The 25,033-nt window shown below is 44.3% G+C and overlaps 2 protein-coding genes across 2 annotated transcripts in view; one reads left to right on the plus strand and one right to left on the minus strand.

Moving 5' to 3' along the window:
• The window catches only part of ITGAE (integrin subunit alpha E), a 54,835-nt gene that overhangs the window by 10,799 nt on the left and 19,003 nt on the right, over positions 1-25,033 (minus strand). The window contains exons 18-34 of the mRNA XM_067566029.1: positions 24,315-24,445; positions 23,391-23,531; positions 21,617-21,838; positions 20,619-20,749; positions 19,647-19,780; positions 18,692-18,840; positions 17,434-17,562; positions 15,590-15,660; positions 14,785-14,920; positions 9,827-9,928; positions 8,341-8,420; positions 7,380-7,457; positions 6,762-6,828; positions 6,567-6,674; positions 1,659-1,733; positions 849-950; positions 334-429 (exon numbers count right to left, since the gene is read on the minus strand). Of these exons, the coding sequence (XP_067422130.1) occupies positions 334-429; positions 849-950; positions 1,659-1,733; positions 6,567-6,674; positions 6,762-6,828; positions 7,380-7,457; positions 8,341-8,420; positions 9,827-9,928; positions 14,785-14,920; positions 15,590-15,660; positions 17,434-17,562; positions 18,692-18,840; positions 19,647-19,780; positions 20,619-20,749; positions 21,617-21,838; positions 23,391-23,531; positions 24,315-24,445 (1,952 nt within the window). The remainder of the gene's footprint in view (positions 1-333; positions 430-848; positions 951-1,658; positions 1,734-6,566; positions 6,675-6,761; positions 6,829-7,379; positions 7,458-8,340; positions 8,421-9,826; positions 9,929-14,784; positions 14,921-15,589; positions 15,661-17,433; positions 17,563-18,691; positions 18,841-19,646; positions 19,781-20,618; positions 20,750-21,616; positions 21,839-23,390; positions 23,532-24,314; positions 24,446-25,033) is intronic.
• On the plus strand, positions 2,854-8,701 carry HASPIN (histone H3 associated protein kinase). The gene has a single exon (XM_067565830.1). It carries the CDS (start codon positions 2,932-2,934, stop codon positions 5,878-5,880), a length of 2,949 nt encoding a protein of 982 aa, XP_067421931.1. The 5' UTR covers positions 2,854-2,931; the 3' UTR covers positions 5,881-8,701.

Here is a 25,033-nt window from a genome sequence, read left to right on the forward strand (position 1 = left end):
TTATATATTTGTGTTTCCATCCAGTAATTACCTTCTGGATTTAGGAGAGTTCTCTGCATGGCTGGGAATACAGTGGGCATATTTCCAAGCAGGCAGCTAACTTTTCTGTGTGCACTAATACATACTTTCCATTCTCTATTGTTCTCTCTGTGGTCCGAATCTTGGTTCCACTGAACTCAATAGCAAAATTTCTGTTAACATCAATGAATCCAGGCCCTGCTAAACCACTCTATTTTAAGAATTCAGCAAAAACATTTGCATTCCTCCCCTCAGTTGCCTCCTTCATTCCCATTCTGAGAAAGGGCCCCAGCTGCCTACATGGCGCTTGGATACCTCAGCTTTGTGGTTCTCTTCCTTCAGGCCCACATATAGATGTCTGTCGAAGGTGATTTCCCCAATTACCAGAAGGTCAGTTCTATCTTTTAAGAACTACAGAGGAGGGAAAAAAAGACAAAGCAAATTATTATTTTAGACCATCCACGTCTTCAGAGAAAAGATGGCACAATCATAGTCTAGCAAAGAGGTCCCCAACCTCCTCCACAAACATAATGGTTTTCCAGACTAAGAGCTCAGCTACATCAGCCAGTTCCCACTGCATCCCAATCACCTGTCTGTATTCAAACCCATACTGGAGCTCGGACTGACCAAATTCCAGACAGGATTGCAGCTACGATGCATAAATTTTGCAGTTCTAGTTATAGGGAGTGCAGAGTCAGGAGATAACCCACATTTGGGGGACAGAATCTCTGCAGGGACACCTATGAAGCCCTTACCCTGAATGACATTTAGATACTAAGTTAACAGATTTTTAGCAAGCAAAGACAGAAAAGCACAGCCTTTGTGTATACCTGCTGGGAATCCACTAAAGGCAGCTCAGCTATCACTGTAACATTCTCTCTGTCGGCCATGATAATACAGTGCACACACTGGTACCGCACTTCTTTGCTAGCCTGGAAGAGAAAGGGATATCAACATTGAAAATATTCCTCAAAGCAAAATGTATGGCATGGACTCAAACAATTTCACTCTAAGCAGAGAGTTCACTATTGCAATTTGCATGGAAGTAATTTGAGACTTCTAGAATGTGTATAGACCATTTCACTAAATGCATGTTGTGTGTGTATTAAAAGCAACCCAGTCTCGCTTACAGCATGCAACACTTGTTACTCCACGTTTCAATAATGCCATGTGCCACACTGCATTAGCCACTACACAGCCAATGCCCCAGCATAGATGTGCATGACACAGCGGATGCAGCAGAACCCTGCAGTAGCTGTCACGACCACCAGCGACCCTGATATCATAAACCAAGAAAACTAAAGGGCCACATACCAAGCACCAAGACAGACTCAAGTCAAGTAATCAGATACACACAAACAAGTGCCTCAGCGTTAAGTTACAAGATCACTATGTGGATCTAGGAAAATACATTCCATCAAGTCAGGACTTTCCATTTCCTTTTTAAACATCCAGACTAAACTAAACTGAATCTTGGATTTAGCTCACTGTTTGCACCATAGAGAACCTATGTAATTGCATTCTATGTAGTTGGCTAACAGAGTATCTGCTGGGTGCCTCATTTCTGGAAAGACCAATAGTAACTAGTTTGTGTTTCCCTAGTACATCTGTGTAAAAGTAGATACCAAAAAAACACTCACCTGTAATTCTGTCTCACTGGAACCTTTTTTTGGATTTGATACTAAATCATCCCCGATTTTGCAGATTGTTGTATTCTGGAAAAAGAGTAGTGGAAAGTCTTGGTTGATTCTCACACAGCATTTGCCCAGAGCATGCCTAATAAAATGCACAAAGAATTGCAGAAGCCCTGTCCCATTACCTGCTACCTTCTTCCCAAGACTGGTGGTACTTGTAGAGGTGGCATATTCAGCTGCACACAGAGGAAGGGAGGCTCAGTGTCAGATTGCTCACCACACCACTAACTGGCCAGTTTAAGAGAGACGAACTCCAAAGGGTCCCTGGTCTGGTTGTTTTCCCCTAGAGATGTGTGGCCACAACCTACTTGCATTATGACTATGTGGGGCAAGGGTACTGGAGATCTATCCCCCAGGGTCTGCCTGGAGCACAAAGGACTCATCTTCACTGTAGGATGGTGGAGTGCACAGAATTCACTATAGCAGACACTATTTACTGGATTATATGATAAAACCAAAGCTGAATCAACATCTCAGCACTTGCTATATTCAGGGTGGGTGATGGGTTATTTATACAGTGCTGCCCTCTGTGTGCACTGTGCTGTACAGCCAGGCCTGGAGACACACACCTGTCTGCCCCAGGTTAGAGCCTGAAGGCAGGGGGGAGGGAGCAGGGGGGTGACAAACACGGGGCATCTGAGAGGTGATGGATACGAGGGGGGGGGGAAGGGTGACAAACAGGGGGCACCTGAGAAGTGATGGATACGGGGGGGTGACAAATGGAGTACCTGAGGGGTGACAGGCAGGGGGGGGCTGAGAAGGATGGCGGGGGGGGGGGGTGACAAATGGGGTACCTGAGGGGTGACAGGCAGGGGCGAGAGGAGCAGGGGGGTGACAAATGGGGCTGAGGGGTGATGGGTGGGGGAGGGGACAGGCGGGGGGAGGGGAGCAGGGGGGTGGCAGGTACGGGGAGGGGGTGACAGGCACCGCCCAAGGCGGGGTACAGCCAGACCCCGCTCTCGTAGGGGGACCGGAGAAGTAAGAGGCCGGACCGCCGACAACTGCTGCTGCGCGAGGGGGGGACGGGGGGAGGAGCAGCCAGGTGGGCGGGGCTCAGTCCCTAGAGGGGCGGGGCTTAGCCTAACCGAGTTCCCCCCCCCCCCCCGCCGGGCGGCGGTTCAGTTCTCTCGCGAGATTCGGTTTGAAATGGCGGCGGGTGACAGCGGCTCTAGCTGAGGCGCGGCCCTTTCGTTCCCCTCAGTGGCGGGCCGGCCGCGCCATGGAGCGAGCCGCAGGGCCCCAGCCACGGCAGCTCCGCACCTACGCGCGCCGGGGCGCCCGCCTGCGCCGCCTGTCGCCCCCGGCGCCCTGGCTGTCACCGGCCCAGGACCGCAAGGGGCTCTTCAGCTCCAGCGCCTCGGGCTCCGGCTCCAGCTTCAGCTCCGGCTCCAGCGACCCCGACTTCCAGTCCCGTTGCCGCCTGCCGCAGCCAGCGGCCCGGAGTCGCATAGGCCTGCGGCGGAAGAAGGGCCGCAGTAGGGAGCCGCCCGGCGGGGGGGCCAAAGAGAACCGGGCCCCCGCCGGCTCGGGCCCGCGGACTTACGGCTGGGCCGTCCCCTGCTCCTCCTCCCCGCGCCGGAGACACGTCACCAGCCGGCGCCGCCCGGGGGCGCCCCCCTGCCTGGGGCGCAGGACGCGGCTGCGGACGCGGCGCCCCTTGTTCTGCAGCACCCCCCAGCAGCCGCGGACACCGGCCGGGGCCGAGCGCGGCCCTCTGCCCGAGGAGGAGGAGAGCATCCTGGGGGGCTGCCAGGAGAGCGGCACCCCCGGCTCCTCAGCCCGCTGCCCCCGTGAGTCGGGGAGGGCGGCCTCTGGCCGGGCCCTCCTTCGACGGACCGGGCCGCCCAGGAACATCTTGGCCGAGCTGAGCTCCCTGGCGCCGGGGAACAGCCCCGCGGAGGCCGGGGGCGGGCTGGAAGGCAGCATCGAGCTCTTCTCTTCGCCGCCGTCCGGGGCCAGCGGCCGGGTCTCTCGTGGCCCCCAGCATCCCACAGCCACTTCAGGCAGCGCCCTGGAGGAAGACTCGAGTGCCCGGAGCCAGCCTGCAAACACAGCACCACCCCGAGGTGCCCAGAGCCAGACTGCTGCTGTGCCCGCTGGGAACCAGTATTCCCTCTTACTCTACGGTGCCCGAAGCCAGCCTAGGCCATCCCGGGGAGACTTGATCCAGCTTGTTCCCTCGCCACTTCCGGCCATCCACAGACAGTCTGTCCCTACGCAGAGCCAACCTGTGCCATCCCTTCATAAAACTGTGAGTAGAGATGCTCTCCAAAGGCTGACATTACCAAAGGCAGGGAGGGCTCAGAGGACTACAGAGGGACCTTGCCAGCTACATGCTAGCCTGTCCTTGCAGAAAGTTGATGATGATCATGGGGCTGCGCTGCCCCTTACTGCTAAGTCCCATGTCCTGGTACAAGGTAATGCCAGCCATGATGAGCCACATGATGATTTGAGAGGAGGCTCTCCAGAAAGGAGCCACAGCCTTAGCACCGACAAAAGCAGACACCACCTTCAGCCCTTGGTGGTCTTGAGCTCTGAAGTGGTACCAACCTGGCTAGCTAACAGGAAGATCAGTAAGAAGCTAGAAGCTTGGCCCTCCTGGAGGGAAGATGATGGTCAGCAGCCAGTTCCCCCCTCTGCCCTTTCTGTAATCTCAGAAAAGAAGTCCAGAAATAGCAAGGTCATTCCCAAGGATTGTGGTGGAGGCACCAGTAAAAAGGCCTGTATCAGTGGGTTCAGCGCCAGCCGATGGGGGAAACAGGCAATGCACCGCCACGTCAGACGCAAGAATACAAGAACTCAGCAGCAGCAGGTTGATGGCTCCTTTCAAGAACAAAGGAGGCAAAGAGGAATGAAGAAAAATGCCCTGGAGACGTCATCTTTTCTTTTGGACTATTCTTTCCTCAATGACTCCCAGGGGTGGGCCAGGGCTCGAGCATCTCTCTCTTTTCATAAGAAAAAGAAAATTACCACAGAGGAACATGCCTGTAGCAGCATCCTTTGTACTCCTTCCTCCAAATCTCAGCTTGCAGGGTACCATAAGTCCCCATTCATTCAAAATGTTGGCTACAGTATTTGGCCCTCTTCCTCCATCATCCTGCTGACTCCCATGAAGTCCCATTCTGTTCTGGAGAAGATGCTCACAGATGCAGAGAAGGTGTATGGGGAATGCCAGCAGGAGGGTCCTATTTCCTTTGAGGAATGTATTCCCCCAAATAAAATGAAGAACTGTCTGAAGATTGGGGAAGGAGTATTTGGAGAGGTGTTCCAGACAAACAATGAGAGAGGAGCTGTGGCTTTAAAAATCATTCCTATTGAAGGGACTGAGAAAGTCAATGGAGAAGCTCAGAAGAGCTTCAGTGAGATCTTGCCAGAGATAATCATCTCCAAGGAGCTCAGCCTTTTGTCTCAGGAGGTGGAGAACAGGACTATAGGGTTCATTGGCTTGTACTCTGTACACTGTGTCCAAGGGGCCTATCCTGAACATCTTCTGAAAGCCTGGGACCAATATCAGAAACTGAAAGGATCTGAAAATGACCGTCCAGGCCTGTTTGGAGAGAAGCAGCTGTTCATGGTCCTAGAATTTGAATTTGGAGGCCGTGACTTGGAGAATATGAGGAAGCAGCTAAATTCAGTGGCAACAGCAAAAAGCCTGCTGCATCAAGTTACTGCTTCCTTGGCTGTGGCAGAAGAGGGGCTGCGCTTTGAGCACAGAGACTTGCACTGGGGGAATATCCTGGTGAAGAAAACCAACTTGAAGGAGCTCAGTTATACTTTGAATGGAACAGTTTACACAATCCCCACAACCGGGATTCATGTGAACATCATAGATTACACCCTGTCTAGGCTGGAGAAAGATGGACTAACTGTCTTTTGCGATATTTCCACCGACAAAGAGCTGTTCCAGGGAAGAGGTGACTACCAGTTTGATATCTATAGGCAGATGAAAGAAGAGAATTCCAACAACTGGACTGACTATCACCCCCATAGCAATGTCCTGTGGCTGCACTACTTGGCTGATAAACTTCTGAAAGCAGTGAGCTACAAGAGAAAGATCTCCTCCTCTGCCACGGAAGATATACAGAAGCAGCTCCAAAAGTTCCACAGAGAAGTACTGAACTTTAGCTCCGCAAGTGATGTTCTGCTCAACAGCAGCCTTTTCCACTGACCAAAATGGAACTTAGAATGAGAGATTACAAATGAAATCTTTGTACTGACCCTCTCTTTGCTGTATTTTTGGAAGCTTTTTAACAGTGGCACCTTTGGCATGGTACAGATAGAAAATATTTAACTCAATGACCTAAGAGATCATTTACTAAGTATTCAGCCAAAATATGTAAAATCCATTGTTGAAAAGAATCTTAACACTTGACAGTTCAATTATTGCAAATGGTTCTTCCACATATTAAGTCCTTATTTTGAATTAAGCCAATTACATTAGAGACAGCCAAATTTAAGCTCCTTTGCCACTTTTAATCTTAGATCATAAAAACTGATGATTTAAATAAGATGCAGTAAAATCTAACACATTTCATTTCTCACACTGGAAAATGAAGACATGACTAAATATTGCTAATACATGTGAGGCATTCCCTCTGTTGTTTAAAACTAGTTTTTGGTTTTTTAATAGCACTGGTATAGACCCAGCTTTAAAGACATGCTCTTGAGTTGGCAAACTTCCTGGTTTAGCAGAATGGATTTGACAGATTACGATATGTAAATCCTGAAATAGAAAATACAGCTAGCTGCTATAGGAAAGCCAGGCTTGAATATGTTTTATCAATAAGGGTCTAAACCTGCTCTTCTTAAAGTCTGTGGAAGAGGAATCACACTGAAAAAGTTTTTAAAAAATACCTGCGTTGCTGTTACTTTTTTCATGCTTGTAATACGATGACCTTGAATGCTGATAGGAACCAAAATCTGTAATTCAATTTCTGCTCCAAAGGGGTTTTCCCCATTGATCTATAAAGGCAAACGCACAAGATGAGAAAAGATGAACGCTTGGCCCTAAAAATCCAAATACATCAGTATTATTAACTTTGTACCTACATTAAACTGAAACTCTTTGTTCTCAGGGAGTGCTTGACTAACATTCACATATAGTACTGGAGTTGGCCTGCAGACAAAAAGAAATCAGACTAAATTGATCTTGCATTGTTATTACTGCAGATTAGCTCCCACTATAACTGAGGGAGATAGCTCCCTCAAATAGAAGAGAAGAGAAAGAGGTATCGGACATCTAGTTTTAGTGAAAGTCATGTTTATCTACACTTATTTTAAAGGGAAAGCATCTTGAAAACTTTAAAGAGTTTCAAGTACTGGAGATGCCCAACTTTCTATGCCAGTTGGGTGGATTTACTATCACGTTTTTCAATTTCTCCCTCCCCTTGTGAGACCCACACAAAATGAAAACTATCAACTGTATATAGTGTTGTCAAATACACAAAGAAAAATCTCAGGGTATATCAATTACAGTAATCTTATGATTCTTGTAACAATAGTTTACAGTCTTCAGCAATAAGGTTAATTAACATTTTTATAAAGGACAGCAATTCATAGATAACTTAACTATAGTCTTAACAGTGTTCTCCTACTGCACTTTTCCTCCAACACGTTTGTAAATGCGATGACAATATCAATAGCACTAGGCTATTCTGTAAGGCTTACTTGGTAAGAACTGCAGTGAAAGCATGTCTGACATCAAGTATGTGTTCTTCAATCAGAGTAGTGCTATATTCATTTACACTAAAAAAAGTAGAGTGAAAGACAACACATTTAGCTATGTACTGTGCTATACTTATTTTTTCTGTCACTAAAGTGTCTATAGTTTGACATTTGCTGACAGTGACTTTATAGAAGTAGAATGAAGAGAATTATTGCCACTGTACAGTGAAGAGTAGCTTTCACAGAGCTAAGATAGTGCGGTTTTCCACCCCACTCTGCCAGACTGACATGATGCAGATGTCTATTAGAGTGGTCTGAACTCCATAAATGTAATACATTTCCTGTCTCTCCATGTTTCAAACAAGTGTAGTATGTGAGCATACACCATTGCTCACGTCTATCATTGTTAAGGTATGTTCCCATGTGTGTAAGAAGCTTGCTGGCATGGTAGAAATTCATACAAAAAGGACAGCAAAGGACTCTGAACATCAGCTTTCCCAGGCCCCACTTAAGTGGGTAGAGGAGGGAATTAGTATCCAGCATACCTTTCCTCCTTGCCTCCCAAAAATCATTTGGGGCCTCAACAAAACCACTTGGCACATAGCTAGGCTGTATTTTTGAAAGACATATGTATACACTATACGCTTTTCCTTACTGAGGAAAAAGAGCTACTAGGTATCTTGCAGGAAAAAGAGAAATCAGGACCCTGCTTAAGTCATAAGTAAACTTGGGAGCTTTTCCATTCTCTGATTTCCAAAGAGAAAATAAATGATAATCCTCAGCAGGTAGGGGAATAGTTTGTACATACATATTGACATTTCTAAAAGAAGGGAGGGATGAACGAGTAGGATTTCCATGGAACTGGCTCCCACAGGCTGATTAATGGAGAAGTATTAAGGAAATTGGAGGAGACAGGTTCTTTCTCTAGTCTAAAATATGATGGGTGGAAAGTAGCATTTCTTACTTCGTGACGTTAATAGTGATGTTCGCAGTCCGACTTGGAAATAAGGTTTCATCTAATTGCCAAATCACTGAAAAATGTGCCTATTATGAAAGAAACAGATTATTTAACCAAAAAAAAGCGCAAGCTGAATATATGCAATTTTTAAAAATTTTTTACTCACTTATCTACTTTTAAAACAGATTTAGTTGGATAATAGATTTTATTGTCCAACTTTCCTTTCAGTATGTGATACATATTACTATATGTAATGGAAAAACAGCCAAGGAACTAGTATATGCAAATAGTGTGATAGTCAAGGTCAAGACACCCCAATGAGAGAAGAAGAGGGTATAAACCCCAAAAAAGAAGCAGTTAAACCAAATGATTGCATACTCCATTATTTTATTGTAGAGTATATCAAGTAAGGTCTTTTACAAAAGCTTGTTCTGAAATTGATGATCATCATGAGATATTATAGACTATGACTATGAATTTATGTGTGGTGTGTACATAGAAAACTGTGGTCATAAGCTTCGGCTTCATCTCACAGCACAAAAGTGAGCGACCAGACAGGAAAAGGAACCTCTCAAGCCAGATGTTTACACGAAACCAGACTCAAGTAATTCATTGAATAATTCATTGTTGTACAACCCATGAACAAACAAATCATGGGCCATTAGAGTTCATGGTAAGATACTTTTCAATATCTATAATGACTGAAGAAAAAAATTGCAAACCCTTTTAAAATAAAACAGGTTTGAAGTGAAATCTATCCAGAAACTGAGGGACAGCCTCTATGTGGGAATCTTTCTGAGAGTGCTGGATTCCCCTGCAATTAAGGGGTATGCTGAAAACTGTTCAAAGGCAATAGATAAATTGTATTAGTAAAGGAATTTTTATCTAATATGGATATTTAAAGCCTGAGGTTGCATCTTTTTGTTTATTTACTGGGTAATTTGGTGTGTTTGCTCTCTATTTTATCTTTGAATCTGTGGTTTTTCTATTAAATAGATCTTTTATTTATTTTTACCCGAAGCAGGTCTCTGTTGTGCAAACTGTGTGGGGACCAAAGTAATACGGTATCTGGGGGACTGGTTTCACACCTTCGGAGGTGACAAACCAGAAGGGGAAAGTGAGCGTCTGATAGTTAAGAACTCAGGCATTTAGAGAGCCTCAGGGCAGGAAGGACTGTGGGTGTCACCCTATAAGGAGTAACGAGGCTGCTGAAAGCCAGGGTGAGACCTTGTGCATGTGGGCAGGATCCTGGTGTCAGGGATCTGAGTATAGCAGCACAGCATTAAGGTACCCTAAAGTTACAAGGCAGGCAGTGACAGAACCCATTACTGGCCTGGGTGATCCCCAAAACTTCACAGTCAGCTAGCATGATAACCTCCATATGTTAGAGTTAGTTGAGGCAATGGCTAGTTGCAAAGGCTCGTGCAACAGCAGCTGCTGAAAATAGAATGAATACCGAGAACAGAGCTGAAAACAACAACATTTGACTTACCGTTGTTTTCTTGAATATTGGGTGTCCAATCTTGCAGCCCATGGACAAGAGTAAATGTGTGGATGGTTTTGGCTGACCGCAATGAATCACAGTAGAGGACGGCTGTCAAAATATAGGACTACGTTTTAATATCAAAGCAAAACAGATGAAGATTCAACTCATTCTGCTGTCCATGCCCACAAAATGAATTTCTAGCCTAATAGACCACAAGTAACATCAGAAGTTAGGTGTCTTGGAGATCACAGGAGTTCTTCATTTACGCACTGATAGCATCACTCAGATGTTCTCTTTATGTTTCCTTTTCAGGCCTTGTTTTAGGCATTTAGAGCATGTATTTTCAATACAGGCTATACGTGCAGTTAAAAAAAACACCTTTTATAGACAGGCAAAACTTATTAATCAAACTGCCAGAATGTTTTATTTATGCTGGGTTAGTTGGATCAGTGTGATTGAGATAAATAATAAATACCAGATTGGTATAGCCCTGCGTAGATACAAAATTTGTATCCGCATCCAATCTGCAAACATGGTCTGTGGATATAAAGCAGAAAGCTGCAGATTAGCAGGACTCAACAGATAGGACTGGTTTTAAGAAAAACTGAAGTTACTCTGTGGTCTCCAGCATATGTTGCAAAAGAAGAACACTGTTCAACAAACCCCACATGCAGATTATATCCTTGCCTTGGAGACAGTCCAGTCCTTAAAGACCTCCACTGAATCTGACCCTTATAAAAAAATTGATAATAGTTCAAAAGTCTCATCAGTTTTCACGTGAAAAATGGGAAAATTAACTGACCCCAACCTTTTAGTTCTACCTATATTTTAGCAATCGCCAGCCCTTTGTACTATAGTTTAATGTATTATAACGTTATTCACTTTTCAGCTGTTCCATTTTATGTATGCCATTGCAGAATAGACCCTAATGGGCTAGCTTACCTCATGCAACATGAAGGCAGTGTTTGAATTTCTTCACTATGTTGTATTTATGGTCTTAACATACTGAATAAATCTAAACCTTATGCTAGCCCAAGATCTGCTCTCAGTAATTCTAAAACTAGAAAGTTAGCATTTGCCTTCAGTGTTCCTGGTCTCAGAATTTGGTCACAGGAAGGGCCACTCGACTAGGATGAGAAAGCTGCAGAATTGTCCAGGAGCCTATGCAGAGTATCCTGTGCCCCTTTGAGTTGAATCTGGAGCTCAGTCACCACCCTTTGCAAGAGCTCTTGATGCTGCCTGTAGTCATCAGGTAGAGATGGTGAAGAAGGAATAACTGCCTCATCTGGCATAGAGGATACATCTGTCAGAACCACTGGTCCCGGCAGATTTGGTTCAATTTCTTCTCCTTTCTACTCTGACAGAGCTGGTTGGTGTTGGCTGGGAGAGGGTAGGTAGGATTCATGCACAGAGCTGGGGTGTCTAGCAAAGACATCCCGTGGATCCCAATAATGCAAGTATGAAGTATCCACTTGTGGAAGGATCCCTTGGCATTAGATACCATTTGTCCCCTGGATAGTTATATCTGGGTGGAGGACAGATCCAAAATCTTCGGAAGCCTCTGTCCAGGATAGCCTCCCTTTGTGGAGGTAATGTTCCGTCTGGAGCATCCAACTCACAGATGAGAAGGAAAGTTACAGTTCAATCTATGAGCCATTTGTACCAGTGGACGAATGCTCCAGATGCATGGAAAAGGGGAGTGTTTCCATCTCACAGAGGTCTGTCCTGGAGCATGGGGTGTTCCAATGGCTGGGACCGACGGATCCGGCTCATGCCTAGTTATGGTGGACTGCAGTTCTTTGCCGGGACAGGCCAGCATCAGAGCAGAATCTAGTCCGGAGCTCCCAGACAGTGGTGGTGCCAATCCTTTGGTTAGTGTATCGGAACCGAAGTTAGTACCAACGTATTCTTACTCTTTCATGCCATACCTCCATGCTCAGGAAGTTTGAGCAGACCTAAGTCCTTAGGACCTGTGCGCGAGGACTCATCCAACTTGAACAGAATCGGGGAGGAGCTTTTTAGTTTAGAAGTACATTTGTCCTTGCATTTGAGAGTGCTCCTTGCTCCCATGAGAAGCCTTCTATCAATTCTTTGGACTTTGCAGCTCTGGCCTGTGCTCATGCTGAGAGGAGCAGTGCTCACTGACTGAGGCCATTGTACAAGTTGGTTTCTTTGGCCCAGGTCAGATCTCATGGCTTTCTCCATGAGATGATTCTTGAGTCAAACCTCTCGTCCCTTGCAGATTCGGAAAGGGAAGACATGACAAATGTTGCACTTAGTGGAATGTGAGCCTCCCAAAGGCAATATAGGTAACACAGGTGTTCATTGCTCACAGAGAAGGAACCAGGGCAGAAGATCCCCCTTAAATCCCAGGAGTCCGGCCATAATCCCTGTTCATGGAGAAAGACTTCCCAAGGCAGGGAGGACTAATTTACGCTAACTAGACAAACACAAATGAACACTACTAAGAAGAATAAAAGCCTATTCACGGTATATATACAGGTTTTGAAGAATAAACATGGAGGTAGCTTCAGAATTAGGATTCCAACTCAGGCCACGCAGCAGTAAGAAGGAAATGGAGAGGCATCGGTTTGCACCACTCCTTAAGCCCTTGGTTCGGAGCAGAAGAAAAGCAACTGTGGAGGTGTGAACCAACAGACCTCTACTTGCTAGAAATATTATCTCAGGCGCATGGTGTGTATGCACACACAATGTGAAATACACATCGGGACCAATGCTCAAAGAAAAAACGGTTACTAACCTTTCCGTAACTTGTTTTTTGAGATGCGTTGCTCATGCCCATTCCAATGTAGGTGTGCATGCACTGCATGCACTGTCACCGGAATCTTTTTCGTAGCAGTATGTGTTGAACAACAGTTACAGAAAGATTAGTAACTGTTTTTTCTCTGTGATGTAGGAGGTGGGGTTGGCGGTCCGCATTGATACAGACTGTAGGACTGCTTGTCTGAAGGCAACGTCACTTCTTGCCTGCTGTGTGATGGCATAGTGTGTAGCAACTGTGTGTATGGGTCAACCAGGTTCACCGCCTTGCAGATGTCCAGAACCAGGACTTGTGCCAAAAAGCTGCTGACAAAGCTTGCAATCTCGTGGAATGCGCTGTTAGGTTACGAGGCGAAAGCTTTGTCAGATCATAGCACATGCGTATGCAAGATGTAATCCATGAGGAGATTCTCTGAGCTGAGACTGGATCCCCTTTCATCCTTTCCGCAATTGCCACGAAGAGTTGAGTGGTCGTTCAAAACGGTTTGACCCTCTCTATGTAGAAAGCCAAGGCATGCCTAACATCCAGTGAGTGAAGACTTTGTTCCTCCCTCGTAGCATGCGGCTTTGGGTAAAAAAAATGGGAGAAAAATATCCTGGCTACTGTGAAAGTGGAAGACTACTTTAGGAAGGAAAAATTGATGTGGTCAAAGTTGCATCTTGTCCTTAAAGAAGACAGTATATGGTGGTTTGGAGGTAAGGACCCTGATCTATAAAACCCTCCTAGCTGAAGTAACAGCAACTAAGAATACTACTTTCCAAGAGAGATGGAGCAAGGAACTTGTCGCCATAGGCTTGAATGAGGACTCCATGAGTCTTGACAGCACCAGATTGAGGTCCCAGGGAGGCAGAGGTTAACGCAGCTGGGGGTAAAATGCTCCAACCCCTTCAACCTCTTCAAAAACTGGGAGCAAATCAGGTTAGCAAACACTATCTGGCCATTTACCAGTGCATGGAAAGCCGAGATCACGGCCAAGTGAACTTGGATGGATGATACTGCAAGGCCTTCCTTTTTCAAGTAGAGCAAATAGTCCAGGATAAGAGGCAGGGGTGTCTCATTTGGCAGGAGGTGTTTGGTGTCAGGTCTGGTTGTCGCTCCGATGCAGGGTGAAATGCAGCCTCCATCAGGAGGAACTTTAGTCTACCGTTCCTGTCCTTTTTTATCCTGGGCGTGAAGTTCTTACAAAGCCGGCACTTCACCAGGACATGTCCTTCTCCCAGGCACTTCAGGCAGCTGTCGTGTAGATCACTCACCGGTATTTTCTTTGGGCAAGTCACACACTGTTTGAAACCCTGGCATATCCCCCTGCCACAGGCAGGCTAGCCCTGCAGGGCGGGAATCCTAAGTACCTAAACTAATCTAAGTTCAATTTACTTAACTGTTTACATTCTCTTAACTAACTGTTTATATCTAATTAAAGGCACAACCACTGAGGCATATCACTTGCAGAGCAAGAAAAGACCAGTGTTCCAGTGACCATCACTGATGGAAAAAAGGAACTGAGAGGGCAGTGGGGTGGGCAGCTGCCTATATACTGCGCTATGAAGGTGTCACTCCAGGGGTCCCCAGAGCCAACCCAGCATGTATGACTAGGAAAAAGCTTTCGGCAACTGTGCATGCAGCGCGCGCGCACCTACATTGGAATGGACATGAGCAAGCACTCAAAGCACAACTATCTGGATCTCAAGACACTAAAAGGTTCTGTACAGCCCATAAACTTAAAGAATTCTCACAACACCTATCAGTAGGTAAATACCCTCACTAGGAAAAGTGAGACAAATGTTACATGAATTGTTCAAAGACCCAGCAAGTCAGTGGCAGTTAGGATTACGACTCAGAAGTTCCTGGTTCCCAATCTTCTACTTAGTCCATTAGGCCACAATGCTTCTGAAAGAACACAGTTTATTCATGCATAACTCTTGATAAAAGTATACAAGAGATCTTTTTACCTTTTTGTCTGTGCATGATGTGTTTACTGCTCATTGATTTATTAATAATAGCACCTATAGATGAGCTGTACAACAGGCTGCTATCTTACCACTGGGCCACAAAGACATCCTTGAAAAATAAGCATCTATGTCAAGAGAATTTTCCTGGAGAGTGAGTTGTTAACAATGGATTCTGACCCTGGCTGTCTCTTATCACCCCTGTTTTTAACCAGACAGCCACTCCATGATCTCACCTCTGGGATCATCTTTTTAAACTGTAGATTTCTAGGATATTTCAAGACCACAGTTGTCATGTAGGAGTCATCTCCACTGTTAGCTAGAGAAATGTTCATGGTCAGCTCCTTGGTGCGTCCCACCACTAACTCCTTCCTACAAGCAGACATGAAAAATAAAACAGATGCGTTAAACTTAATTAATGTTGCTGTTAAATAACAAGGTCCATATAAGATCAAACCACTGGTTGATCAAATCCAGCATTTGACTTCTGGCAATGGCTACTACCAAATGCTTTCACAGACACACATAATGCAGCTGGCCAATTAAGTAAACAATGCTCTTCAGTGTGTGTATGGGGAGGGGAGGGTTTGGAGAGGCAAGAGATTCCTTGATCTTAGGGTGATGTTTGCCCTCACAAAATTTGATCACCTTTATCTTATAAAATTATCGAAATCTTTATAAACCTAGTTCCATTTGATTGATAGTCAGTGACTGCCACAGGCTGACTTTGCATTGTGTGAAGAACTATATCCTTTTATCTAAGGCTCTCTTGCTTTTGCATTATGGGACAGCATTAAAATGATGTTCATGAGCAAATACCAAAATCAAGACTTTAGGGCCTCTCTGCTGAGATTCCCAACAAGAGGCTCAGTCTGGCCTCAGGAGGAAAGCAGTTCTAAGGCTGCGATGTTATAGCAAGGATAATTTGGATGGGGCTTAATGTAACAAAGGGAGACAAAAACAATTATTTTAACAAAGTGCACATGTATTTTATAGCAACACCAAAAATGAAATCTGTATAATAAAACCATTTAAACTCACTGAGTCTGACTTCTCAAAGTTAGGTTTGCAGCACAGAAGGTCTTGTTATTACAGTCCTTTTTGTAAGGCAGCTGAAATTAGACAGAAGAGTGGAGTCATTAGGATGGAGTCAGACTAGCTGGTCAGAACTCCCGGTTTTAATGGCACTGATTTCTCTCTCTTTTCCCCCCTCCTGTGAGGCAGCATATTAAAAACCATGTACATACACACATGCAAGCACCCTTCTCCAAAGATAGGGACTCACATGACCCTATCTAAGGGGAAAATCTGGAGTTGAAGGAACCTCTAGCAGTGACTCACCAGTAGGTTGATGTTGAATTTTGATGGGATTGCCAGAAAAGGGAACATTAGGAGGATTGAAAAGCCTTCAGTGGGGACAAGGGCAGCATTCTGTATATTACCTCGAAATCTATCATTCTCAGCACATTAGAAGGAGATGCTAGTTGTTAACTCAGTCGTTATCTGAACCATTCTGAGGCAGAATCATGTAAATTTGCTTTTTTATTATCATTCCCCTTTCACTGTGAAATATGATTCTTGTTTTTGAATCAGTCTTACCATATTATTTGACTTAACTTCTCCCCATCTCAATTTATTTAAATGCAAATATCACTTTCTTATAAATTACACAGATTAAAAAAAAAGAACTAGAAAAGTTAATTTCTAGACATGCTATATAAGCTTAAAAATTAAAGGTTCCTATATGCATGTCAATTCCAAACACACTGCATGTTTTACAGATAAGGCTGATCTGCTTTTTCTGGAAGAACCAAATCAGGGGAGGTGGCCAGTATTTTTAATCAGCAATTTGATCCCCCAATATAAATCTAGTCTGTATGGCGGATCATTATCATTGAACTGCTGTAGAAGTGACCCTTAGCTGATGGGTGCACATACAGCAATGCTAACCTACAGTGAGATTTCTAATGCATTATAGATGCCATCTTCTGGTTGCTAGGAAATCAGTTTATTGTCCCCACCACAAGTCAGATGCTCAGATTGAATAGTAATATAATACTAAGGAATGGTGAATGAGCACTCATAAAGTGCTTCCCTGATTCATCTATCATGTGCTAGATGGCTTATTTATTAGATATTGTTTTGTGGCTGGAGTTATGCGTATTAACAAACAGTAAAATGCTGCCTCATCGCAGACCTTTGCTGTCTTTGCCAGAAACTCATTTAGTTTAAAAAAAAATAGAACTAAATTAGCTAATAAGAATTTTCCCACTCATAAAATATAAATGAGAGCCCATGATACAGAAACTACAGGTTAAAACCAGTTAATTAGAATCTGAAATGCCCCAAATTCTGATTTTGTTCAGAGTTAGATTTTTTTTCGAAATATAATTTAGAAGATTTTTTTAAAATACCTCTTTTAAAATACAAAATTATACCACTTGGTTAATGCAGAAATCTTCATTCAAATTATAGCTCTTAATACTACTACATAACATAGCGATTTATATCTGCAAAGAACTTCACAAACATTAACTAATGAATTCTCACCACCTTTCCTATTGAGGTGGGTACTGTTTCCATTTGATATACGGGTAAAACTGAGGCATGGAGAAGGAACATGACTTGCCCAAAGTGTGGCAAAGTTGGGAATAGAATCCAGAGATCATATTTTTCCACACAGAATATGGGTAACTCTTTTGGGGGGAAATTGAGCCCCTGGAAGTACCTTTTCCCAGTCTCTGTAGATCACGCTGCCTTTAGCCAGGAATGGGGAAAAGACGTGCACATGGTAAGAAAACCATAATGCCCAGGCTTCTGATGGTAAAGGCTTTGAATACTGGGGAGGGCCAGGGCCAGTTGCTTCTAGGAGTGCATTTTATTACCTGAAAATATGCCTCAGGTTCCTGGTATCTATCCAGCATGATAGCAGGATGATCCATGTTCTCATTGGTATTATGGAGCTGGTAGCTGACATTGAGGATAATGTTAGAGAAGCAATCATAATCACACGGCTGTAATAAAACAGGAATAAGAAAAACTAGTAAGTATGAGAGGTGCATGGAGCTGTTAGAATGTAAAGCAGTGTCTGTTCATCAGGAACTCTTTCTATGACTGGCCTATTTCCTAATGTGTAACCTTCCAAATGCCATCAGACAAAGTACAGAGGAATGAAAAAACAGAAAAGTCTGTTTGCTTCAGTTCTTAAAATCTCTTCTGTTTCAAAGAGACATGGTGTTTCCCTTGAACAGAATCTCATTGCAGAGGCAGCCTTAGGCACATTCAAATGGCTGGGCACCATTCCCTGCAAACTGTACAGGGGCTCCTAGGCGAACACCCCAAAATTCTAGGCATTAACCTGGAATTACATTTTCATGTTCAGTTTTATTCAGAGTCCTTATTCATCAAGCGCTGCATGCAAGCTGTAGCAGTCAGCTCAAATCTATGCAGAATAATGCTGGAGTCCTACCTGCTTCCAGTTATTTACTGGAGGAAGGGGGTGGGAGAGAGAATACTTAGCACTTGTATAGTGCTTTTCATACATAGATCTCCAAGGGATTTACAAAAGTGCATAAGTGTCGTTAGTTCTCTTTTACAAATAGAGAAACTGAAGCAAGAAGTATTGATGTGACTCAAACCAGATCACACTGGAGATGGTGGCAGAGCTGGGAATAGTCACATGTACCATCCTCTGTTTATGCCACATGAACTACATTTCTTATAGTTACAAGGGCTATACACACATACACACACACCCCTAGGTGAATCCAGTTGGTTACCCATGGTTCTGGGAAGGCACACAGTGCATCTCCCCCTTAACTGCAAAATGCGCTTGACTCTTCCAAGAAGGAGCTCTTTCCCCTTAGCTATTTTGCGTGGGACCTGAAAGCCAGTTTACCTGAAATTAAGCTCCATCCCTTCACAGTCCATCTGCTGCTTCAAGGACAGGTTCATCCTGAGGCAGATTCCATAACTAACCCTTTTCCCTTCTGTGTTTTTTCCTGGAGCATTATCTGGAAAGATCTCCCAGGAGAGCTACCACAAATTTCTCCTCAACAGAGATGTGCAATGCAGGGGTGCATCGTTCACTGTGGTAGAAGTGATGCCATCCCAGCTTCTGAATTTAGCACCAAAGCCACCTACCAGTATGTACAGCAGCAGCTTGGCACACGCAGATTCACTGGCCGGCTTTTCTTGGCTCAGTGTAGATTTCTGATCCTCAAAGTGGGCTCTCTTCTTCTTCTTCATCATATCTAAATCCACAGTGTAGTGAACGGAGACATGCCTAATCTCTAGAAGTACAGATTGGATTTCTTTGTGAACCCAGAACAATCCTTCATGGGACCAATGAAACTAAAGAAAAGTCTATGAACAAAGTGCAATCAGAGCTCTGAATTGTACAGGGAAAAAGTGATACCCACAAACCAAGGGAAATAGATGCACGATTAGGTTTAGGCACATCTGTTTCAGGAATCTTAAAGGCTTAGACTCACAGACGCAAGTTTAGGAAGGAATTAAAGGATTAAAGATGCATGAAACATACTCCCAAATGTGTTAAATTAGTGCTAATCTCTGGTTTTGAGCAACAGGATGAAATGGTTACTTACCCTGTACAGTAACCATGGTCCTTGAGATGCGTCCCCGCTCCAGGTGCTCCGCTCTAGGTGCCCCAGTGCCCCCCCGTGTCTAGAGTGGAGCACCCGTAGGGATACGATTCAAAGAAGAACATCTTGCTTTGTGTGTGACTTTAACCTGCGGCCAAGTGTACACGTCACAGCTAAACCCTGGTATGTAAGGGATAAGCAACCATGAAGGATGGCTGAGATAACACAGAAACTTAGCACCACATTCACTACTGGAATAACCAGGTGCAGCTTCACCAGCCTCACTAGAGCTGCATCTGCTTATGCCAGCAGTGAATTTGGCTCCTTAATTTTTAGCAAGAGGAATTATTTCTCTTCATGAACGGTATATGGGAATGTGGCCCTGAAACACTATACATCTACTATACAGAACAGCCTCTAAGTCATGACAACCAAATCCTCACAGTAACCCTGGCCTGCAGATTACAGCCTCATTAGTATTCACATTTCATTACCTTGCTGGAATGCTCCTAAAGGTGAGCTCATATCAAAGCACAGTTCTGCGGTAACGATGCTATTGTTATGGAAAATGAGTATTCTCTCCGGGGTGAATCTCATAGTGACTTTAAATATGACAACTGGTCTGGAGCTAGAGGGGAAGAACAGGAACTGATAAGCAAGTATACAAAATGGACAGAACTATAGTTTCCAGACTGTTGCATTCCAGGGGAGCCTATCAACAAGGAACCTGGGTTGTTAACTGGCTCTGTAGCATTTCAGTTGATATTCTCTGTTGTCTTGAAATCTCAAGCGACAAACAGCTGGGCCAGACAGTTCTAAATTCTAAAATTTCCAGCATTGGCTGGGCATGTCAAGAATGTGGTGAAATCTCAAAATCCAAAAGAACAGACGATCTGATTCCACCAACATTGTGGGCTAAGAGTTTCAAAATTGAGTTTCCATTTTTGTGCCTGTAATTGAATTGCAGGTTTAAATCTGGGTGCTTATATCTCTACCAGGTTTCCAGGGCAAATCAAATAGATACTGGTGCAAATTCTCCAATCTTCATGTGCAGCTCATTTTCCAGGAGCAAAAATGCAGGTGGAAATTGAATCTCACCACTTGTGAAACGTACTTCTCCTCCTCACCCCCAAGGTCATTTAGATGTCTAGGTACAGACTGCAGTTTGTAAAGAAACTATCTACATGTCTAATTGACCTAAACTGCACATGCATGATTGTGGGCACGAAGATAGGGGCCAGTCAAGTCCCACAGTACAATTGATTGAAGTTTAGTAATGAGCCCTTGCTCTTTTTGAATTGGAAGGTCAAAGGCAACGGGTTTCTAACTTAGCCTAAAGCCTTTACATAATAGACAGAGATTTAGGATGCTTTCTTATCAACAGAATAACTACTATATGTCCCAGCAATACTTAAATAACGGAACCACTAAACAAGATCTGGGATAGAAGTGCAATCTCTACTTACCGGAGCACAGTTACGTTTCCAAATGAGCCCACTGTGATATCTATGAGCTCATCTCCAGTGAGGTCAAAACCACCATCAATGGACTGTCCAAAATATTGGAGGCCTGGAGCAATTTCAGCTGCTTTTATCCTCTGTGGGGGGAAAAGGTCAACACGTTTAAGATGGGCTATTTCTCAGTTAACATGGGACTGCTCTGAGTGACACCCTGTGACATTTTGACATGTCCAGGAAAGGTGACGAACCATTTCTTGCAAGGGACAGGCAGACTTGCTAATGAAGATGGTATTTTTTTTAGTCAGGACTGGAACTCAGGTCCCCAAGTGAGCACTTTAGAATCACAGAATCAGAGGGTCATCTTCGTCTCCCCCCTTGCCAAGATGCAGGACTTCGCCAGCCAGCTGAGTTTAAGCAGCAGCTCTGCTGAGTCTCTGTCACACAAGTCACCTGACACACATCTTCACGTTTCTCACCCATCACTCCAATCTGCACTCACCGGGGGGGGGAATCAGGGATCTTTTCATCCACACACAAAGAGATTTCTGAGGACCAGTGATATACGCTGGTGTTTGCAGTGTTTTTGGTAAGCAGGGAAATGCAAACCTGAGTTGAGTTTGGTGGTTCTTATTAAGATTCACAAGTTCAAGACAGCTTCAGATTAAAAGAAAAAGCCCCAGTGTTTTATCAGCCAAGCCACTTCTTTTCTCAAGACTGATTCACTGTAATAAGGTGAGTTCCCAGAGAAAAAAGAATAGCTCATGCAAGAAGCTGGATAAAACATGGATTAGATTGCAAAAACAACCCTGTGATGCAGGTATTATTAACATGCCCATTTTAGAGATGGGTAAACTGAGGCACTGAGCCAGGTGACTTGCCCATGGCCGCACAGAGTGTCAGAAATTAAGTAGACTGCAGAAGTCCTGACTCTGAACCACAAGACCATCTTCTCTCCCCCATTAAAACCTCATTGTCCACACGATTCACACAGGGCTCCTCCCTACCTGAGAGAAGGTGCTCCTGAGCCCGTTCTGAACACCATTATAGATGTAAATGCTGCCAAAACTAGAAGGGTTTGAAAGTCGATCCTCCAAGGGGGCCCCAACTGCTATGTCCTCATATCCATCCTTATTGATGTCACCAATGCTGGCCACAGAAAAGCCAAACCTTGCAAAAGGAGATGGTGTCTGGACACTTAAGTGTCCTGCCAAGGAGAATGTACCATTCTGAAAAATACCCAAGAGGTTATTCCTGCTGCAGCTGTAAACAGCTTTTTAAAAAAAATTTTTTAATGGTAATGAAAGAAGGTGAACAACAAAGCTTTAAACAATACATTAAAGGATTCCAGGTCTCCTATCCATATCAAAGAGGCTAGTCCTTCTCCCACTGAAACCGCACAAGGTCTGCCATTGGAGTCAATGGCAGCAAGGTTCTAGCTGCAGCCTTACAAATAAAAATAACCAAAAAGTTGAAAATCAGCTGCTCCTCCCCTACTCCTCAGCCTCCAAACACCACAGATCCGTCTTAGGGCTTTCCGCTGCCACGTGGTATCTGAGAGCCTTCCAAGTAAAAGCAATAGCAATAGCCCATTCCCCAGGTCCCCAGTTTGCTCTACATTAGCTGAGAACATCACATTCCCTGGATTGCTTCATAGAAATAAGTCACAAAGGGTATGTATGCATCACTTGGCTTTTGGTAGAGCCTTGAATGTGCTGGGAGGCCACCAGCTGCTTTCAGCCACTCTAGAAGTGCCCTCAGCAAGTTTTATCAGCTGCTTCGGAAATGGTGCTGAACACGGTTTGTCCTGGTCTATATTTTCAGTTACACTGTGTCCAGTTCTGGTTCAGCTAATGCTATCAGCAGCAGTAAGTCACCTTCCTAATGTAGACAAGGCTTAAGTGGTGTCAACAATGTCATCAGCTCTTGCAAGGTACACACAGAACACCAGGGCTTGGTGAGAAAACAAAGAAAGAAGTGATTGCCAAATGTTTTGTTTTAAAATGTATATGCATTAATCTAGGCTAAATAGCCCCCTTTGTTCTATTACGGATTTGCCTGCTTCAACAGTTTTTCTTTTTAAACAAAAGTTTTGCCCATTCATTCATAAAGTTTGATTTAAGTTTAGTTTCTCTTTAATAGTTCAATAGGTAGAGCACGCTTTATAACACTGGATTTCAAGGCAGAGACGTAGCATGAACCAATCTTCCTGAACTATACACTGAGCATCTTATACACTAACCTCGGTAGGTGGGCATTCGCACTGATCTACTTTGGGGAACTCCCCTGGAAGCATTTCCAACAGCACATTCATTTATTATAATAATTATAAGGACTCCTGTATCACGGAGTGGTTATGGCTGATGGAACAAATGGCTACTACAAAATAACCGGTTAGAATAGAAAGATGTTTCATTCTATGGGACAAGGTCTGTAGCAACAGGTGGGATGAAAGATGAAAACAATTTCACAAACTTCTATTTGTCATCACGCTGTGAAATAAATCTACACCAGGCCACAAGGATCTATCAATTTCTATTACAGAGTTTCTTTGTCACAGTCCAGTCACGGAGACAGGACTGGTTATTTTGTCGTCGTCTGACATAAGATACAGTTCATAAGTGATGCATGGCACCAAACGGGATTTATGAGAGACTACACAGGGAAAGCACCAAAATAAGGGTCTTATTTGTCACCACTAACATACAGTAACGGAATTATTTCAAGGAGCTGTTGGAAAAGCCCCCACCAAGCCAGAGCTGCTGAAGCCAGCATCTTTACCTCCTCCTTAAGCTGATACACATAAACTCTTCCTTCTTCCCCATGGATGTGATAAAGCGGGGCTCCCACAAGAAGGTAGTCAGTCACCCCATCCTGGTTTACGTCCAGAGAGCAGAGTTCCGAGCCAAAGTAAGACCCAGTCTGTGGCCCAGAAAGAGTCAGGTTTTACAATGGACTTCTCAATAAATAACAACAATAATAATAGACTTCAGTGAGGCCCTCTGTACCTGTCAAAGTATTTTTCAGAACTATAAACTTCTGTATAGTCATCTATGTATCTGTCCCTCTGTCTATATATGGATCATTTCATGACTCCCACCACAATAAGGCAGCCATCTTTGGGGAAGGCCCCAGTCACCAGGGTAACAGCACCCACATCACTATCCAACAATTTTACAACAGGAAATAGAGGATACCTTTTCCACTAGGAGGGATTGGATTTTTTTTTTGGAGGGGATCAGGTATTAGAATGCAAACTTCTCTGTTATCCAAACTGGGGTTACATCCTTTCCCCCAGTTATTTCCCCCCCAGCTATCCACAAGACCAGTTGTCTGAATTTTGCTGACATCCCCAAAACTTGACGGATGAACAAGGCGGTACAGTCTGCTTCCTGTTTCTTGCTCTTGCCATCTCTAAAGTCTATGAGAAGGCAAGGGTGGGGGCAAATCCTCAACGGGCATCCATTTCCCTAGACCCATTGAAATCAAGTGGCCTTTAATACTTTACTCCTGCTGAGAATTGCCCTCAAGGTAGGTTTCATACAAAAGTTCATACGAAGTTCTGATTGGGGAAGTAAACGCAGAAAAATGGACAGTAACGGCTGCATTGCAATTAAGACGAGTGGGGTCCATCTGTTTTCACCAGCCTACGTCCTTTGTCAGCCCACTTGATTGGCCACCAGAGACTGAGCAAAGCATGGGTACCTGATCTCCTTGTAGGGTTTGCTTCAAATGATCTTTCTCAAACACCAGCACTTTCCCTGTCATGCTGTGCCGTGGAGCTCCAGCGACGTACAAGGCACCGTGTCGTGTATTCACCACCGCCACACTGTACCCTGTGCATTTACACAATGAGCAGAAATGACACGTGGTCAGTACAGCACTTTATCGCTGAACCAAAGGGCCAAGGACCCAGACTTTGGATTTGGGGTTTTAGCTTGGCCCATCACCGTGCCAGAGATAGGCCACGCAATTCAAATCTAGAACTGGAGCAGGAACCAAAAATCCACAAAGCTTGAGGCTCGTGTGGTCCATGGCTTTGCTCTGGTTCCATCTCATTTAAAAGGCTGATTAGAAAATAACAGGACATGATAATTTGTCGGAGAGAAAAAGCAAAGGAAGTTTTTAAGTTATTCCTTTTAACAGCTTGTAAGGCCTAGTCTCTTGATTGAATTTGAAGCCAAGTGCCCCAGCAGGCCACAACTGCAACACCAGCATGTCAATGGCTCTGCAATAGCAATGCTCAGCAAAATGTGGAACACATCCCTAGCATTTAATGACAGATTCTGAATAGTTATCTGACATATACCCACACTGGTCCTGACTGTAATTATCTCTGGAGCCTGACAGGTTAAAAAGCCATCATGAAGGCAAAGGGGGATTTTATATTGCATGTGGGATGCAGAAGAAGGAAATGTATGGGG

The sequence above is a fragment of the Emydura macquarii genome, unplaced genomic scaffold (assembly GCF_026122565.2).
Source record: "Emydura macquarii macquarii isolate MOO-44397 ecotype Brisbane River unplaced genomic scaffold, CSIRO-AGI_Emac_v2 contig_2699, whole genome shotgun sequence".
Taxonomy (NCBI): Eukaryota; Metazoa; Chordata; order Testudines; family Chelidae; genus Emydura; species Emydura macquarii.

Excerpts from the sequence above, each read along its gene's own strand:
- HASPIN (XM_067565830.1), top strand. The coding sequence starts at position 2,932 with ATGGAGCGAGCCGCAGGGCCCCAGCCACGGCAGCTCCGCACCTACGCG.